The 18,992-nt window shown below is 48.4% G+C and overlaps 1 protein-coding gene across 1 annotated transcript in view; it reads left to right on the top strand.

Moving 5' to 3' along the window:
- LOC115467117 (la-related protein 4B-like) overlaps positions 1 to 18,992 on the top strand; it is a 361,916-nt gene that overhangs the window by 186,039 nt on the left and 156,885 nt on the right. The window contains exons 9-10 of the mRNA XM_030198824.1: positions 17,739 to 17,792; positions 17,875 to 18,084. Coding sequence (XP_030054684.1) covers positions 17,739 to 17,792; positions 17,875 to 18,084 — 264 coding nt within the window. The remainder of the gene's footprint in view (positions 1 to 17,738; positions 17,793 to 17,874; positions 18,085 to 18,992) is intronic.

Genomic DNA, 18,992 nt, shown 5'->3' with positions numbered 1-18,992 from the left:
TTATGTGCTCTATATATGGAAAGGAGCACCAAAACAGGAGAAGCCTCTACGACGAATCCACACAGCACAAGAGAAGTAAAGGCTGACCAAAGACCAAACCAACTTGAGAGGTGGCGTTGAGAAAACGCTTTATTGATTATTCAAAGGAGCCGACACGGTCTGTGTTTCGACACACCAAGGCATCTGCCTCAGGGGTCACAACTGAAATTCTAAAAGACATATAAACATATTATACGTATATAAGGAGGAGGAAAGAAGATGGGCGGTTTCCTCCGGTGATCTCAGGAAAGGAGGAGAAGGAGGCATGGGTAGGTTGGTTGAGGGAGTGGGCTATAGGGTGAAGAGGAGGAGATGGTTTGGTGGTGAATTCGAGGTTGATCTTCTGCACCTTGTCGCGGAAGTAGTCAACCAGTGATTGAGGAGAGAGTGGGGGGGGGGGGGAGCGGGGGGCACTTTGAGGAGGGAGTTGAGGGTGGCGAAGAGACGATGAGGGTTAGAGCTGAGGGAATTAGTCAATTGAGTGTAATAGTCCTGTTTGGCGAGGAATAGGGAGGACTGGAAGGAGGATAGCATGAATTTGTAGTGAATGAAATCACTATGGGTGCGAGATTTCCTCCAGAGAAGTTCAGCCGATCGGGCGCAGGAACGAAGGTAGCTGGTGCAAGGGGTCAGCCAGGGCTGGGGATTAGTACTCCTAGTGGGACGGGAGATGGCTGGTGCAAGGGCATCCAGTGCAGAGGAGAGAATGGCATTGTAAGTGGAGACGGCCTTGTCAACAGACTTGGAGGACAAGATGGAAGGGAGGAGATCAGAGATACTAGAGGATAAAGTGGGAGGGTCGACAGCCTGGAGATTCCTGGAAGTAGTGGTTAATATAGGGCGTGACTGAGGGGGAGGGTGATGAAGTGTGAAGGTGATCAGGTGATGGTCAGAGAGAGGAAGAGTTGAGGCGCAGAAATTGGAGGGTGAGCAGGTAGAGGAGAGAACGAGATCAAGACAGTGGCCAGATTGGTGAGTAGGGGTGGTGGAGCTCAACTGGAGGTTGAAGGAGGATGTTAGAGTGAGGAACTGAGAAGCGTGTGTGTCGGATGGGTTATCGGTGTGTGTGTTAAAATCTCCAAGAATGAGGGTTGGGGATGAGGGCTCAAGAAAGACAGAGAGCCATGCGTCAAAGTCGGCGAGGAAGGAGGGGAGGGACTTGTTGGAGGGTCGGTATATGACTGCAACTCTGAGTGGCATCGGGTAGAATAGACGGATAGAGTGAACTTCAAAGGATGAGAAGCAGTGAGACTGAGGTAGGAGGAGAGGTTGAAAACTGCAAGAGGGCGAAAGTAGTAACCTGACACCGCCACCGCGGCCGACTGGACGGGGAGAATGGGAGAACAGATAACCTTCATGGCATAGGGCAGCGACTGAGGCAGAGTCATCAGGGGAGAGCCAGGTTTCAGTGAGGGCGAGCAGTTGAAGGGAACGGGAGATGAAGAGATCATGGGTGAAGGAAAGTTTGTTGCATACAGAGTGGGCATTCCACAGGGCACAAGAGAAGGGGAGGGGGGAGGAGGGGGAATAGAGATGAGATTGGAGACATCTCGGAAACGTTTGTATGGGTAAGACGAGGACAGGTGTGGGGGACCTGGATTGAGATTGATGTCTCCAGCAGATAGCAGGAGAAGGAGCAAAAGAGTGTGGAGGAGGGAGGGTGAGGTAGGGCGACGAAGACGGGGTGCGCTTAGGAGGAATGGGGATGGCTTAATGGCAGGAAGGAAGCGATGAAGGTTGAGAGCTAAGAGGGAGGAGGGGGATAGGAAAGATGGGGAAGGGATGGGCAGGGGTGGGTAGGGTGTTGCAGCAGTGAGCAGGACGGGCGAGGACAAGGATGGGCAGTGAGTCACCGTGGTAGACAGCGGTAGGGGGCGGGGGAGATAGGGATAGGGCGATGAGGAGAATATGTATAGGGGCCATAAGTAGTGACAGAGGTGCAAACGTAGTGATTGAGGCAGGCGGGGAGGTAGGTAGAGGGGCTGATAGGTTGGTAGGTAGGTTGATGGGTGGGTAGGGGCAGGTCGGTTAATGAGCAGGTTGATGGGCTGAGAGGCGGGCAGGTGATGCTGGTAGGTAGGTAGGTGAATGGGCTGGCAAGCCGGCAGGCGGGGAGGCAGTTAGGTAGTTGTGCGGGCTTGAAGGCAGGCAGGTGGTTGGTGAGCTGACAAGCATGCAAGTTGATGGGCTGACAGGCAGGTTGATGAGCTGACAAGCAGGCAGGTTGGTTGATGGCAGGCAGATGCGATGTGACTAGAACAAGCTGGAATGGACGGACTGGAGCAGCTGGAGCAGAAGGGCGGACGGATGGACTGGAGCAGTAGGACTGTAACTCGCTGGACAGACTGGAGCAGTAGGACTGGAACAAGACTGGAGCAAGCTGGAACAGACGGGTTGGTGCAAGCTGGGGCAGACAGACGGGAAGAAGTTGGATGGACTGAAACAAGCTGGATGGACTGAAACAAGCTGGAATAGGTGGGCTGGAACAAGCTGGAGCAGATGGATTGGAGCAAGCTGGAGCAGACGGACGGGAAGAAGCTGGAGCAGATGGATTGGAGCAAGCTGGAGCAGACGGACGGGAAGAAGCTGGAAAAGATGGACTGGAACAAGCTGGAACAGGCTGAGTGGAGCAGACTGAAATAGATGGACTGGAACAGTCTGGAGCAGACGGACAGGAACAGGATGGAGTAGACGGACTGGAACAAGCTGGAAAGGGCGGCCTGGAGCAAGCTGGAACAAGTTGGAGCAGAAGACAGCGGAGCAGTAGTGCTGGGACACGCTGGAACAGACGGACTGGAACAAGCTGGAACAGATGGACTGGAACAAGCTGGAACAGATGGACTGGGACAGGCTGGAGCGGACGGACTGGAGCAAGCTGGAACAGATGGACTGGAACAAGCTGGGACAAGCCGGAACAGGCTGGGACTGGCTGGACAGAAGGTCAGGAACAAGCTGGAACAGATAAGCTGGGACGAGTTGGAGCAGAAGACAGCGGAGCAACAGGACCCCAGAGCAAGGCGGAATAGACGGATTGAGAGGAGCAGAAGCAGAGGAGAGCAGAGAGCAGCGCAGCGGACTGGAACAGGCCAGAGCCGAAGGACCAGAGCAAGCTGGCGGCAGGGCAAGGCAAGGATCAGAGCTGGCAGGGATCACGAAGGCAAGAGAATGGGTCTGAGGGAGAGGATCAACACCAGGGCCTAGGGATTAGCTGCCTAGGTCACCTGGCTCCCCAAGCTCCTCTCAGAAGGATCACCATCAGGGCCTGTGGGTCAGCTGCCCCAGGTCTCCTGGCTCCCCACGCCAAAGGGACAGAGCTGCAATCGAGTAGCAGCACTCCCAGGCGCCGATGACTCGCTGCCTCGCCCCCACCTCGCCAATCACCCGCTGCCTCGCTCCACCTCAGTCTCCTGGCCCACTCTGCTCTGGTTAGCAGGCAGCGGAGGCGAGGGACGAACGGCTGCCATGTGGACGCGCGGTCTCGCGGCGCACAGCCTTTCGTCATTCGCCTCGCCTCCGCTGCTCATGACCTCCCGCACCGCCTGCCTCTCACCTCTCCGCTCCCCAGCCCGAACGGGTCCTACCGCTCGGCCTTACTGCCCGATCCGGCCAGCGACGTTCCTGTGACGTTCCCGCAGGCTGCTTAGGCCAGCCCAGCTGAGACCGATGGGGAGGTCACGGTCGGATGCCGATCCGACGCCCATCCGGCGCTCAGAGCCTCCCACGATGCGTTCATAGCCGCTGCCTCGATTTTCTCTCCTCTCATGCCATCCTCGATCCGCTTCAATCCGGCTTTCACCCCCTACACTCGACAGAAACGGCACTATCTAAGGTCTGCAATGACCTGTTCCTTGCCAAATCCAAAGGTCACTACTCCATCCTCATCCTCCTCGACCTATCTGCCGCTTTTGACACTCTCAATCACAACTTACTTCTCGCCACACTGTCCTCTTTTGGGTTCCAGGGCTCTGTCCTCTCCTGGTTCTCCTCTTATCTCTCCCACCGCACCTTCAGAGTACACTCTCATGGCTCTTCCTCCACTCCCATCCTGCTCTCTGTTGGAGTTCCTCAAGGATCTGTACTTGGACCCCTTCTTTTTTCAATCTACACCTCTTCCCTGGGTTCGCTGATCTCATCTCATGGTTTCCAGTACCATCTTTATGCTGATGACATCCAGCTTTACCTCTCCACACCTGACATCACTGCGGAAACCCAGGCCAAAGTATCGGCCTGCTTGTCCGACACTGCTGCCTGGATGTCCAACCGCCACCTGAAGCTGAACATGGCCAAGACCGAACTTATTGTCTTCCCACCCAAACCCTCTTCTCCTCTCCCTCCACTCTCTATCTCAGTTGACAACACCCTCATCGTCCCCGTCTCATCTGCCCGCAACCTTGGTGTCATCTTCGACTCCTCCCTCTCCTTCTCTGCGCATATCCATCAGATAGCCAAGACCTGTTGCTTCTTCCTTTACAACATTAGCAAAATTCGCCCTTTCCTCTCTCAGCACACCACCCGTACTCTCATCCACTCTCTCATTACCTCTCGCCTCGACTACTGCAACCTACTCCTCACTGGCCTCCCACTTTGCCACCTATCCCCCCTTCAGTCAGTTCAGAACTCTGCTGCACGTCTTATCTTCCGCCTGGACCGATATACTCACATCTCCCCTCTCATCAAAACACTTCACTAGCTTCCGATCAGGTACCGCATACAGTTCAAGCTTCTCCTCCTAATCTACAAATGCACTCGATCTGCAGCCCCTCCCTACCTCTCTACCCTCATCTCCCCTTATGTTCCTACCAGTAACCTCCGCTCTCAAGGCAAATCCCTCCTTTCAGTACCCTTCTCCACCACCGCCAACTCCAGACTCTGCCCTTTCTGCCTCGCCTCACCCCATGCTTGGAATAATCTCCCTGAGCCCATACGCCAGGCCCCTTCCCTGCCCATCTTCAAATCCCTGCTAAAAGCCCATCTCTTCAATGTCGCCTTCGGCACCTAACCACTATTCAAGAAATCTAGACTACCCCAGCTTGTCATTTCGTCCTTTAGATTGTAAGCTCCTTTGAGCAGGGACTGCCCCCCCTTTTTTTGTTAAATTGTACAGCGCTGCGTAACCCTAGTAGCGCTATAGAAATGTCAAGTAGTAGTAGTAAAAAAGAACTTATAAAAACCTGCCATGTTTATAAATATATAATACATTATATAATAACATATAGTTACGGTAAAAACATTTAGCAGTGGACTATTCTATAGTTTGGGCTTCCTCCCTTCTTTTTTAATACGTGTTATATATTTGGCCTGGGCTTCCAGGATGGTATTTTTGAATAGCATCCACACCTGATATAAAGTTTTGACCATCACAAATGCTGCTCTTTGTTTTTGTTTTTTTTTTTCCCACCGTTCTTCTCATTTTATCATAGTCTCCTTTTTGAAAGTGAAATGCTAACGTATTGGATTTCCTGTGTATACTTACTCCAAAGCTAATAACAAATCTGATCATATTATGATCACTGTTATCAAGCGGCCCTATCACCATTACCTCCTGCATCAGATCATTCACTGTACGAAGGACTAGGTCTAGAAGTTTTCCTTCTCTTGACGGCTCCTGTACCAGCTGCTCCATAAAGCAGTCCGTGACTTCATCAAAGAATTTTACCTCTCTAGCATACCCTGATGTTACATTTACCCAGTCAGTATCGGGCTAATTGAAATCGCCCATTATTATTGTGTTGCCCAGTTTGTTAGCCTCCCTAATTTCTGATAACTTTTCTACATCCGTCTGTTCATCCTGGCCAGGTGAACGTTAGTACACTCCTATCACTATTTTTTCCCCTTTACACATGGAATTTCAATCCATAGGAATTCCAAGATCATCTGTTTTGTTTCCTGCAGAATTTTCAATCTATTTGATTCATGGACCTCTTTAACATACAGTGCTACCCCTCCACCTACTTGATCCACCCTATCACTACGATATAATTTGTACCCCGGTATGTCAATGTCCCACTGGTTATCCACCTTTCACCAGGTCTCAGAGATGCCTATTACATCTACTTTTTCATTTAGTGCAATATATTCTAACTCTCCCATTTTAAGTTTGTTGTTCCTATTTACATCATTCTCAGTACTTGACAGTATTAATTTGCAGTATTTTGTCTGATTTTTATTTAAGGACACCTGATCTACTATGGTCTCTTTTGCAACCTCACTATCGGGATACCTTATCTTCCCTGTTTTGGTGATATCTTGAAAAGATATCTTATTCCGAACCATCTGCTTTTGACGGCCTTCCCTCAGTTTCTAGTTTAAAAGCTCCTCTATCTTCTTTTTTAATTGCCGATGCCAGCAGCCTGGTTCCACCTTGGTTAAGGTGGAGCCCATTTTTCGGAATAGGCTCCCCCTTCCTCAGAATGTTGCCCAGTTCCTAACAAATCTAAAACCGTCCTCCCTGCACCATCGTCTCATCCACGCATTGAGATTTCAGAGCTCTGCCTCTTTCTTGGTGCCCTGCGTGTGGAATGGGTAGCACTTCAGAAAATGCTACCCTAGAGTTTCTGAATTTGAGCTTTCTACCTAAGAGCCTGATCCTACCTCGTCCTACCAAGTAAAGATGAACTGCACAATCTCGGCCCCATGGAAAGCTGACTGCGAGGTTCTCCAGGGCTCATCACTCTCACTGATATTATTCAGTCTAATGATGGTACCCCTAGCCAGATCACTTTCTAGACAAGGGTACAACCCTTTTATATATGCCAATGATGTGACTATATTCATCCCTCTCAAGAAGAATATATCAGAAATAAGCTCCAAAATCTCAGACAGCATATAAACATCATGGAATCCTGGGTCTCAACTTTGAAATGAAAACTGAAGAGGAAAAAAACACATTGCCTAATACTAACATCACACACAATATTGAACACTTCACAAACATCAGCGCCTTGGGAACACCCATCCCAGTAGTAGACAAACTTAAAATTCTAAGAGTTATCTGACCGCAATCTATGCTTCAATGATCAGGTTACAAACACCACCAAGAAAGTGTTCCACACTATGTGGAAACTCAAGAGTATAAAAAGACCTATTTTCCCAGTGAAGTATTTCGCACACTTGTCCCAACCACGGTCCTCTCCCATGTAGACTACTGCAATGGAATCTACACAGGATGCAAGGAACAAATATTAAAGCGACTACAAACAGCATAAAACATCAGCTAGACTTATATTCGGGGGAAAAAACAATTCAAAAGAGCGAGTCCACTACTCCAGAAATTACACTGGTTACCATCAAAACACACACATCCTTCAAGATATGAACCCTGGTTCACAGAATAATCTTTGGCTTTGCTTCAGAGTATATGATTGGTTTGATCTACCATCACGCAACACAAAGAAGAATGCAAGATCCTATCAAACTTTTCACTATTGCAAATATCAAGGCCTAAGAGAGAAATCTACATTCACAACTAGTTTGATATATATGCACCATAACCTGGAACTCTTTACCAAAAGATTTAAAAGGAATGAACAACTATGTAGCATTCCAAAAACAATTGAAAGCTTATCTCTTCAGGAAATTGCTTTCCAGTGAAATCACATAGCTGTGGAGATCCTGGCCTCCACACCACATCACACGATCACAGACAAAATTGGAGCCAGGCTCGTGATGACCCTCTCAACTTATTTGTCTACCAAAATTAATTGTAAGCTATATTGAACTTACCACTAGGTTGGAAAATGTGGGATACAAATGCAGAAATAAATAAAGTTATGGACCTTTCCTTCAGGAATTTGTCCAAACCTTTTTTAAAACTCAGATACATTAATTGCTTGCTCCGACAATGAGTTCCAAAAAATTAACTATACACTGAGTGAAAAAATATCCTATATAATAATTTGCACCTCCAACTTTCTACGTCTGGATGCCTGGGTTCGTAACATCCATTCTCCGAGGACAAGCAGGCTGCTTGTTCTCACTGATGGGGTGACGTCCACGGCACCCCCTCCAATCGGAATCTTCACTAGCAAAGACGTTTGCTAGTTCTCGCGCGCCGATGCGCACCGCGCATGTGCGGTCGTCTTTCCGCCCGAACCGGCTCGTGTTCGTCAGTCTTCTTTTGTCCGCGCTCGGGACGGTCGTGTTTTGCACTGGTGGATGATTTGGTCCAATTTGACTCTGGGACGCCCTTTCCAAATTCCTCAGCCGCAAAAAGTGCTGACTACGGATGCGTCTCTCCTGGGCTGGGGAGCTCATGTCGATGGGCTTCACACCCAAGGAAGCTGGTCCCTCCAGGAACAAGGTCTACAGATCAATCTCCTGGAGTTGCGAGCGGTCTGGAACGCTCTGAAGGCTTTCAGAGATCGGCTGTCCCACCAAATTATCCAAATTCAGACAGACAACCAGGTTGCCATGTATTACATCAACAAGCAGGGGGGCACCGGATCTCGCCCCCTGTGTCAGGAAGCCGTCAGCATGTGGCTCTGGGCTCGCCGTTACGGCATGTTTCTCCAAGCCACATATCTGGCAGGCGTAAACAACAGTCTGGCCGACAGGTTGAGCAGGATTATGCAACCTCACGAGTGGTCGCTCATCTCCAGAATAGTGCGCCGGATCTACCCCCTTGGTAGATCTCTTCGTATCTCGAGCCAGCCACAAGGTCCCTCAATTCTGTTCCAGACTTCAGGCCCACGGCTGACTGGCATCGGATGCCTTCCTCCTAGATTGGGGGGAAGGCCTGCTGTATGCTTATCCTCCCATACCTCTGGTGGGGAAGACTTTGTTGAAACTCAAGCAAGACCAAGGCACCATGATTCTGATTGCTCCTTTTTGGCCGCGTCAGATCTGGTTCCCTCTTCTTCTGGAGTTGTCCTCCGAAGAACCGTGGAGATTGGAGTGTTTTCCGACCCTCATCACCCAGAACGAAGGGGCGCTTCTGCATCCCAACCTCCAGTCTCTGGCTCTCACGGCCTGGATGTTGAGAGCGTAGACTTTGCCTCTTTGGTCTGTCGGAGGGTGTCTCCCGTGTCTTGCTTGCTTCCAGGAAAGATTCCACTAAGAGGAGTTACTTCTTTTTATGGAGGAGGTTTGCTGTCTGGTGTGACAGCAAGGCCTTAGATCCTCGCTCTTGTCCTACACAGACCCTGCTTGACTACCTTCTGCACTTGTCTGAGTCTGGTCTCAAGACCAACTCTGTAAGGGTTCACCTTAGCGCAATCAGTGCATGCCATTACTGTGTGGAAGGTAAGCTGATCTCGGGACAGCCTTTAGTTCGCTTTATGAGAGGTTTGCTTCTGTCAAAGCCCCCCATCAAACCTCCTACAGTGTCATGGGATCTCAATGTCGTTCTCACCCAGCTGATGAAACCTCCTTTTGAGCCACTGAATTCATGCCATCTGAAGTACTTGACCTGGAAGGTCATTTTCTTGGTGGCAGTAACTTCAGCTCGTAGAGTCAGTGAGCTTCAAGCCCTAGTAGCTCATGCTCCTTATACCAAATTTCATCATAATAGAGTAGTCCTCCGCACTCATCCTAAGTTCTTGCCGAAGGTGGTGTCGGAGTTCCATCTGAACCAGTCAGTTGTCTTGCCAACATTCTTTCCCCGTCCTCATTCCTGCCCTGCTGAATGTCAGCTGCACACATTGGACTGCAGAAGAGCATTGGCATTCTATCTGGAGCGGACACAGCCCAACAGACAGTCCGCCCAAATGTTTGTTTCTTTTGATCCCAACAGGAGGGGAGTGGCTGTGGGGAAACGCACCATATCCAATTGGCTAGCAGATTGCATTTCCTTCACTTACGCCCAGGCTGGGCAGGCTCTTGAGGGTCATGTCACGGCTCACATTGTTAGAGCCATGGCAGCGTCAGTGGCCCACTTGAAGTCAGCCACTATTGAAGAGATCTGCAAAGCTGCGACGTGGTCATCTGTCCACACATTCACATCTCATTACTGCCTGCAGCAGGATACCCGACGCGACAGTCGGTTCGGGCAGTCGGTGCTTCAGAATCTGTTTGGGGTTTGAATCCAACTCCACCCCCCTTGGCCCATTTTTTATTCTGTTCCAGGCTACACTCTCAGTTAGTTGAATAAGATGTTAGGTCAATCTCAGTTATGTCCTCGCCGTTGCGAGGCCCAATTGACCATGGTTGTTGTTTTGAGTGAGCCTGGGGGCTAGGGATACCTCATCAGTGAGAACAAGCAGCCTGCTTGTCCTCGGAGAAAGCGAATGCTACATACCTGTAGAAGGTATTCTCCAAGGACAGCAGGCTGATTGTTCTCACAAACCCGCCTGCCTCCCCTTTGGAGTTGTGTCTTCCCTTGTCTTTGTTTTTGCTACATACGGGACTGACTAACACGAGCCGGTTCGGGCGGGAAGACGACCGCGCATGCGCGGTGTGCATGGGCGTGCGAGGACTAGCAAACGTCTTTGCTAGTGAAGATTCTGATTGGAGGGGGTGCCGTGGACGTCACCCCATCAGTGAGAACAATCAGCCTGCTGTCCTCGGAGAATACCTTCTACAGGTATGTAGCATTCGCTTTACCACTCATTGCCCCGCCCTCGCATCAAAACGTAATGACGTCAGAGGGCGGAACAGTGATAGGGAAGGGAAGCCATCGCCTGCCAGCCAGAGAATGTTCAGGTACAAATCGAGGGGAGGAGTCCTTTGCCTGCTTCTCTACTTCTTGCGTGCCTCCCAGAATTTAAAAGTTCTTACCTCGGGGTCCGGCGGCAGCAGTGAAAGGCGAGCAGGCTCGGTGCTTCAGCCTGCCTTCCCTTCTTTCTCAGCTCTGCCTCTGGTCCCGCCTCATTTCCTGTTTCCGCAAGGGCGGGACCAGAGGCTCTAGAGCCTCTAATCTCTTTAGCCTTTCCTCATAGGAGAATCCTATCCCCTTAAATCATTTTGTTTGTCCTTCTCTGTACCTCTTCCAGTTTCACTATGGTTAAAAATATTTTGGTGTGCAAAATTGAACTTAAAAATGGTATATAGAAATGTCAATAAAGCCTTTGAATTGGCCTTTTAATGTATTTGTGACTAGCTTTCAGGAGCAGTGTTTCTGCCTTCAAATCATTAGAAATGCAGGTATCGTGTGAAATACAGCACTCACTGTACAATAAATCCTCAGAGCAGCAGATACTGGAGCACCACATATCAGAAACAGTGATGCAACACCTTCAGAAGCCCCCTCCCCCCCATCCTACCTTATAATGTGCTGGTTGTCTAGGGTAGGATGGGCAGGAGTGATCCCCACTTGCTCCTGCCCATGCTGGCTCCAGCCTCAACATAGCAGACACGACTTCCTACAGTTGTCTCATGGTATTAAAGCAAGGGTCAGAACTCTAGCTGTAGTACCATGAGATTCCTGCTAGAAGTCATGGTTCCATTTTGGAGCTGGCAAGGGCAGAAGTGAGTTGGTGGGGTGTTCCTACCTAGACCCCTAGAGTATTGTTAAGGTAAGCCTGGGGGATCCTGTAAGGGTTGTGGTGGGCCTCTTCAGGAGTGAAAATGCTCTTGGGAAGGAAGGAAGGAAGGATCTTGGAAACAATGAATTTTTGGGCAAAGGACACTACCTCCCACCATTATAGTTGATTGCTTTGAGGGTACACTAAGAGATACTTTGGAATTGAATTGAATCAGTGATTTGTAGTTTTTTTTTTTTTTAACAAAGTAAATGGTTGAATTGCTTTGCGTGAGTGTTTAGTAATATTACTAAAATGTTACTTTGGTTCAATTTCAGAAGCAGGTCTTGTTGGCTTCTGAAGTGAGCTAAATTTTCTCCGAGGACAAGCAGGCCTATTTATTTTCACAAGTGGAAACGTGGCGCCGTGTTGCCTGGTCTGGAGCTTCTAACAAGCTCAAAACAGAGCTTTGTGGAGCGTGAGGCATGCTCCACCATGCATGCATGAGTGTCTTCCTGCCCACTGTGAGGGTACGTCTCCCGCAGTTCCTTTATATACCACAGAGAGGAGAGGCTTATTTTTTTCCTAGTGTGTCTCCACACGCCTGGTCAAAGAGCTTTTTTAGTGCCTTTCAACTTTTTGGGGGAAGATTGTTTTTCTTCTTGTCTTCGGATCCCTTTTTTCCCTCTTCCTTTATATGTATTTCTTAGTAATTTTACCCTTTTTTAAGTTTCCATTATTTTCCGGTCAGTAGGCCATGTTTAGGCCTTGACTCTGGTCGGGATGTTCCATGTCTCTCTTTTTTTTTCTCTGTGACTTTCCCCTTTTTCCAGCACCATCGAGACGTTTGATTTTGCTGTGGAAGTTTTTTCCATCCGTGTCCTCTAAAGTTCCCTGTGGCTTTAAGCGCTGTACCTGGTGCAGTTGGACCATCTCTGGCACAGACACACATTCTTGGTGTCTTCAGTGCTTAGGGCCCGACCATAGCCCTGCTATGTTCTCTGTGTATGCACAAGAGAACACAAGTGTCCAGAGAGGCTCAATGGGAAAAGATTTTTGGAGCCAGGTCCAAGTCATTAACGCTTGCGTTGACATTGGGATCGGTGGTGTTGGCATCGGCATTGAAGACTGCATCGGGAGTATCAGTCCCAGGTATGGCTGCTTCGAGACCTATGGATTCAGGGAGCAGTAGTGCGTTGAGTGGGTCTCCACCTGTCTCAACACGACTGCTAGTCAGTGCCCACAGGACCGGGCAGTATTGGACTCTACTCCAAGGTGACGTGAGGATTCAATGTCGTTGTCTTCGTTACCAAGGAGTTTCAGTACAGAGCTTCAGGCAAAGGCTAAGAAGCATCGGCACTGGACCTCCTTGATGCACGGTTCCAGGAGCTCCAGAGCGTCGAGGGAATTGGCACCCGAGAAGCATCGGCACTGGGAGGATTGCTCCCCCTCCATTCAAGAGGTGCCAGTCTCCAAGCAGCAAAGACCCGGCTCCTGTTTCAACCCCAGCGATTCTACAACCTGTCTCTGGGCTGGCACCCCTGCTTTTTTCCCAATGTCGTCCTTCGATAAGCGTATCCGGGCATTGTTACCTGAAGTGCTGGATGGACTTGTGCAATGGTGTGCATTGGTACCATTGGGGGAGCTTGCGCCTGCCGTACCTCCCATTGTGGCCCCGCTTCGCACTCGACCTGTGGTGTGGTCTCCTACCCCGGTGTCTCATGCGGTACCGCTGTCGACTGCCACCCAGGCTAGTATCCGCTCGACGTCGATGGAGAAGGCTCCTGCCTTGACTCCAGGGAAGCTGTCTCCTCAACGACCCTCTTGGGAACATGGTTACTCTACGTCAAGACAGGCTCAGTCTCGACACTCCTATGCAGAAGTTTTGTTTGATACCGATAAGGAGTGCTCATGGGAATCGGAGGCGGATCCAAGATACTTTTCCTCGGATGAGTCCTATGGCATCCCCTCTGAACCCTCCGCTCCACTTGAAAGGAGAAAGTCTCCGAAGAGCCTTCCTTTTCCATCTTTTGTAAAGGAAATGGCTGTGGCCATTCCATTTCCTTTAGAAGTGGACAAGTCCTGGACTATACGTCTCCTCCTAGGGAGGCTGTAACTCTCCCTCCATGAGGTACTCAAGGAGGTCCTCGATTGGAACTGGGATCTGTCAGTCCCTTTTATGCCCAAGAAGATTGACACCCTGTACTGAATCTATAGTATATCTGGCTTTAGTAGGCCCCAGTTGCCTCACAATTCTGTGGTGGTGGAATCTGCTCTCTAAAGGGCCAAGAGTACTAGGGACTATGCCTTGGCACCCCCTAGGCAGAGAAGCTATAACCTTGGACTCTTTTGGGAGGAAGTTGTTCCAGGCTTTAATATTTGTGTCCCTTATTCAGTCTTACCAGCTCTTTACAAGTGTCTGCTTGTGGGACTTGGTGCATAAGTTGCTGGACTTGGTGGAATCTCTCCCTCCAGAGCAGGTAGAGTTGGTATGCCAGTTCGCCATGCAGCAGAAGGCGTGCTGTTAATTCTTGACCAGGGGTGCCTACGACACTTTAGATGTGGTGTTCAAGATCTCTGCTCAGAGAATAGCAATGTGCAGACTCTGATAGGTGCATGTTTCTGATTTGGAACTTCCTGTTCAGCAGAGGTTGGCAGATGCCCCACACTGGGGGGGGGGGGGGGGGGGGAATAACCTTTTTGGAGAGAAGCTTGAGGAGGCTGCTGACCAAATCGAGAAGCATACTGATACCACCTTTTCTCTCTCTCACTGGACTTCGTCTGCATCTGCCTCCTCATCCAGGAGGTATTTTGGTAAGTCAGGTAAGGGTGACTACTACCCACAGAGGTGTAGGTACACTGCTCCCTAGTAAAAGAAAGGGGTGAGCTTTTGACTGACCTCCGGCAGTGCATAGCCACTGTCAAAGTGTCCGTACCAGATGACCTTCTGGTCGGAGGGAGGCTGAAATTTTATAACCTCCGACTGGTGGGTTCTTCAAATAGTCCGTCTCAGATACGCCCTGAATTGGTTTCAGAAACCTCCAAATTGCCCACCAGACAATCATTACTTCAGCTCTCAGCAAGATCAGGTACTTGCACTTTGCTCTTCTAAAGGCCCATGCGGTTGAACCCATTCCACCAGGGGAAGAAGGACAGGGATTCTATTCCAGGTACTTCCTCATTGGGGGATGTATCCCATCCTAGACCTAAGGACCCTGAACAAATTTTGCTGGGAATTCACCACTTCTGTACCACATGTCGCCTTTTAGCCTCACATAAGCACCCAGGGTCTTTACCAAATGCCTAGCAGTAGTCGCAGCATCGCTACGCAAGCTGGGGGTGCATGTGTTCACTTATCTCGATGATTGGCATGTGAGGAGCATGTTGGAGGACTGTGCTTGGGTGTCCATTCAGAGGACTATTCAGGTGTTAGAACTACTAGGGTTTGTTATAACCTACCCCAAGTCCCATCTTCACCCCATCCAACGATTGGAGTTCATTAGTGCACTGCTTGATAAGAAGGTTTGAGCCTTCCTCCCAGAACCAAGAGCAGATGCTCTAGCTGCCCTATCTTCTTAGGTTCAAGCCTCTCAGCAGGTCACAGCTTGGCAGATGTTGAGGTTGCTGGGCCACAAGTCATCCACATTTGGTGACTTTCCTTCACATGAGATCACCCCACTGGACCCTAGCCTCCCAGTGGTGGTGAGCCAAGGGTTCCCAAACATTGTTCATTCTCTATTTTGGTGGACCATTCAATCCAATTTGACTCTGGGACTCCCATTCCAAATTCCTCAGCCTCAAAGTTCTGATAACATATGCATCTCTTCTAGGTTAGGGAGCTTATGTGGATGGGCTTCACGTACAAGGAGCCTGGTCAGTCCAGGAAGTAGGTCTTCCGATCAGCCTTCTGGAGCTCTGGGTGATCTGAAACTCTCTAAAGGCTTTCAGAGATCGGCTGTCTCACCAAATAGTACTCATTCATACAGACAACCAGGCTGCAATGTATTACACCAACAAGCAGGGGGGCACAGGATCACACACTGTGTCAGGAGGCTGTCCGGATGTGGTGTTTCCTTCGAGCCACTTATCTGGTGGGCAAAAACACTCTGGTCGACAAACTGATCAGGGTTATGCAAATGCACGTGTGTTATCTCAGCATGGGCATTGCCCACGAGATCTTCTGAGCATGTGGCACCCCCTCATTGGATCTCTTTGCCACTCACCTGAATCACAAAGTCCCTTAGTTCTGTTCAAGGCGTCAGGTTTATGACAGACTAGCATCAAATGCTTTCCTCCTGCATTGGTGGACTGGTCTTCTGTATGCGTATCCTCCCATCCCTCTTGTGGGGAAGACTTTGCTGAAACTCAAGCAAGACCACGGGACCATGATCTTAATTGCACCTTACTGGCCATGGCAGATCTGGTTCCCTCTTCTGGAGTTATACTCCAAAGAACCATGGAGATTGAAGTGTTTTCCAACCCTCATCACGCAGAATGAGGTATCTATTCTACATCCCCCAGTCTTCAGTCTTGAGAGCCTAGAATTTGCTTCTTTGGGCCTGTCAGAGGATGTCTCCTGAGTCTTGCTGGCTTCCAGGAAAGATTCCACAAAGCAGTGTTACTCTTTTAAATTTAAGAGGTTTGCCATGTGACATGAGAGCAAGGCCCTAGATGCTATTTCCTGCCATACACAGATCCTGCTTGAATACTTTCTGTACCTTTCTGAGTCTGGTGTTAGGACCAACTCCATAAGGGTTCATCTCGGTGCAATTAGTGTGTATCACAGTGTAGAGAGTAAACCCGTCTCTAGACAGCCTCTAGTTGTTTGGTTCATAAGAAGTTTGCTTTTGTCAAAGCCCCCTGTCAGACTTCTGCCTGTGTCATTGGACTTCAGTGTCATTCTAACCCAGCTGATGAATGCTTCTTTCGAGCCTCTGACTTCCTGCCATCTGAAGTACTTGACCTGGGAGGTCATTTTCTTCGTGGCAGTTATTTCAGCTTATAGAGTCAGCTTCAGGCCTTAGTAGTGGATGCACCTTTTTCTAAGTTTCATCACAACAGAGTAGTCCTCCGCATACACCCTAAGTTCTTACGAAAGGTTGTGTTGGTGTTCCATCTGAACCAGTTGATTGTCTTGCCAACATTCTTTCCCCGACCTCATGCCCATCCTGGCAAGAGCACCTTGCACACTTTGGACTGCAAGTGAACATTGGCCTATTACATGGCGGGGACAATGCCCCATAGACAGTCTGCCCAACTTTTTATTTCTTTTGATCCCAACAGGATGGGGGTTGCCATCGGGGAAACACACAATTTCTAATTGGCTGACAGATTTCATTTCTTTCACTTAATGCCCAGGCTGGACTGATCTAGAGAGTCATGTCATGGCTAATAATGTCAGAGCCATGGCTGTATTGGTGGCCCACTTGCAGTCAGCCTCCATTGAAGAAATTTGCAAGGCTGTGACGTAGTCTTCATTCCACACATTCACATCTCATTATTATCTCGAGTAGGATACCTGATGCGATAGTCAGTTTGGACAGACAGTGTTGCAGAATCTGTTTGGTATCTAGAATCTAACTTGACCGCCTCCCCCCCAGCCCGTTTTTATTCTGTTCCAGGCTGCACTCTCACTCAGTTTGTATATAGTTTAAGGTTAATCTGATTTATGTCCTCTCTATTGCGAGGCCCAGTTGTCCAGTGTTTATTTGTAGTGAGCCTGGATGCTAGGGATTCCCCACTTGTGAGAATAAATAAGCCTGCTTGTCCTCAGAGAAAGCAAAGGTACTTTCCTGTAGCAGGTTTTGTTGGAGGTCAGCAGGCCTTATATTCTCACAAACCCACCCACCTCCCCTTAGAGTTGTCCCCTGTTTACATTTTTATTTTTGCTGTAATATCTAACTGGGGGAGATGCACCCTCATGGTGGGCGAGAAATCACTCGCACATGCACAGTGGAGCATGTCTTGCATTCCACAGCACTGTGTTTTGAGTTTGTTAGAAGCTCCGGACTAGGCATTGTGGTGCTGTGTTACCCACTTGTGAAAATGTAAGGCCTGCTGTCCTCGGAGAGCACCTGCTAAAGGTAAGCACCTTTGCTTTCCAAGAAATGACTTTCTAGCATGTGGGAAACAGAGATCCCAGGATCCTGTGAAAAAGGAATAAATTGCTGTTCTGCAATTCATCTGTAGAAAAAGGATATTATCTTCAAAAGGAAATCCCTCAATTCTAAACTTGAATTTTTCTTTACTGTAGCTAAGCATTCTTATAGTGAATGACCATTTTTTAAACATTTTAATTTAAAGGCTTACAGATATCTTCGAGAAGAAGTGAAAACTTTTCAAGGAAAACCTATTAAGGTACAGAAATACCATAACTTTTTTTTTTTTTTACTATCATGCTGTTAACTGTGCTAACGTAAGTATACTGTTCTTATTACAGGCAAGGATAAAAGCAAAAGCGATAGCTATAAACACATTTTTGCCAAAGAATGGATACAGACCTTTGGACATGAACCTTTACACACAGCAGCGATATACAACATCCTTTTATTTACCTCCAGTATACAGTCCCCATCAGCAGTTTCCATTGTATAGCTTAATTACCCCACAAACCTGGTCAACTGCTCACAGCTACCTTGATCCATCTCTGGTGAGTATTAAGCCTTTGGATAAATTTTCTACTTTGTGAAATTATTGCATGTTTTAATAACTTTGACTCAAAAGTGTAGGAAAAAACTAAACTGCAAATCAAGAGCTCAGTTAGCTATAATCATAGAGCTACGATGTGGAATAAATATATGATGTCATGAACCTAGCAGGATTTGAGTAACACCCACTGATGGAAACCTTCCTAGAATTTGCAAATTTTGTAGTTAAAAAAGGTCACCAAGGAAGGTGTCCTTTTTAAACTCCAAAATCAGCAAATTCTAGGCAAACTTTCCTCCTTTTCCAGTTCAGCTGCCAGAAGTATCTTTGCAATCCTTATCGGTTTCCTGGAATTCATTTGACATTACCTCTCTTGCATCTTTTCAGAAATGTTTTTCTCACTTGCATGCTACTAGTTGCTCAATAGACCCTATTCCCTCTAACTGGCTGAAAACTCCATCACTAGTTTTAGCATCCCCTCTCATCTATAGTAACCAACAGTTTACAAGAGGGCATTGTTTCTGCAGCGTTATAAAGAGCCCAAAATTAGACCGCTTTTAAAGAAAGCATCTCTGGACCCTCTTGAACCAGCTAACTACCATCCAGTCTCAAACCTTCCATTTACTGCTAAGGTCCTGGAATCGGTGGTTCTCTTTCAGTTGCAATTCCATACGGAATCAATTAATGCCTTACACCTACACCAGTCAGGTTTTAGGCTGGGTCATAGCACGAAAACAGCTATCACAGCTCTTCTCAGCGAACTCCACTCGCATCTGGAATGGGGCCAGTTTGCGCTAATAATATCTTTAGATCTGTTGGCAGCCTTCGACCTAATTGATTAGTCTTCTCCTTCATCGTCTATAAAGTCGCTTGGTATTACAAGTACAGTTCCTTTTTGAATGACCGTTCTTT

This window comes from Microcaecilia unicolor, chromosome 1 (genome assembly GCF_901765095.1).
Source record: "Microcaecilia unicolor chromosome 1, aMicUni1.1, whole genome shotgun sequence".
In the NCBI taxonomy this organism is placed as follows: Eukaryota; Metazoa; Chordata; class Amphibia; order Gymnophiona; family Siphonopidae; genus Microcaecilia; species Microcaecilia unicolor.
Note: the sequence above shows the minus strand (reverse complement) of the source record. Positions and strands in the feature narration are given on the sequence as shown.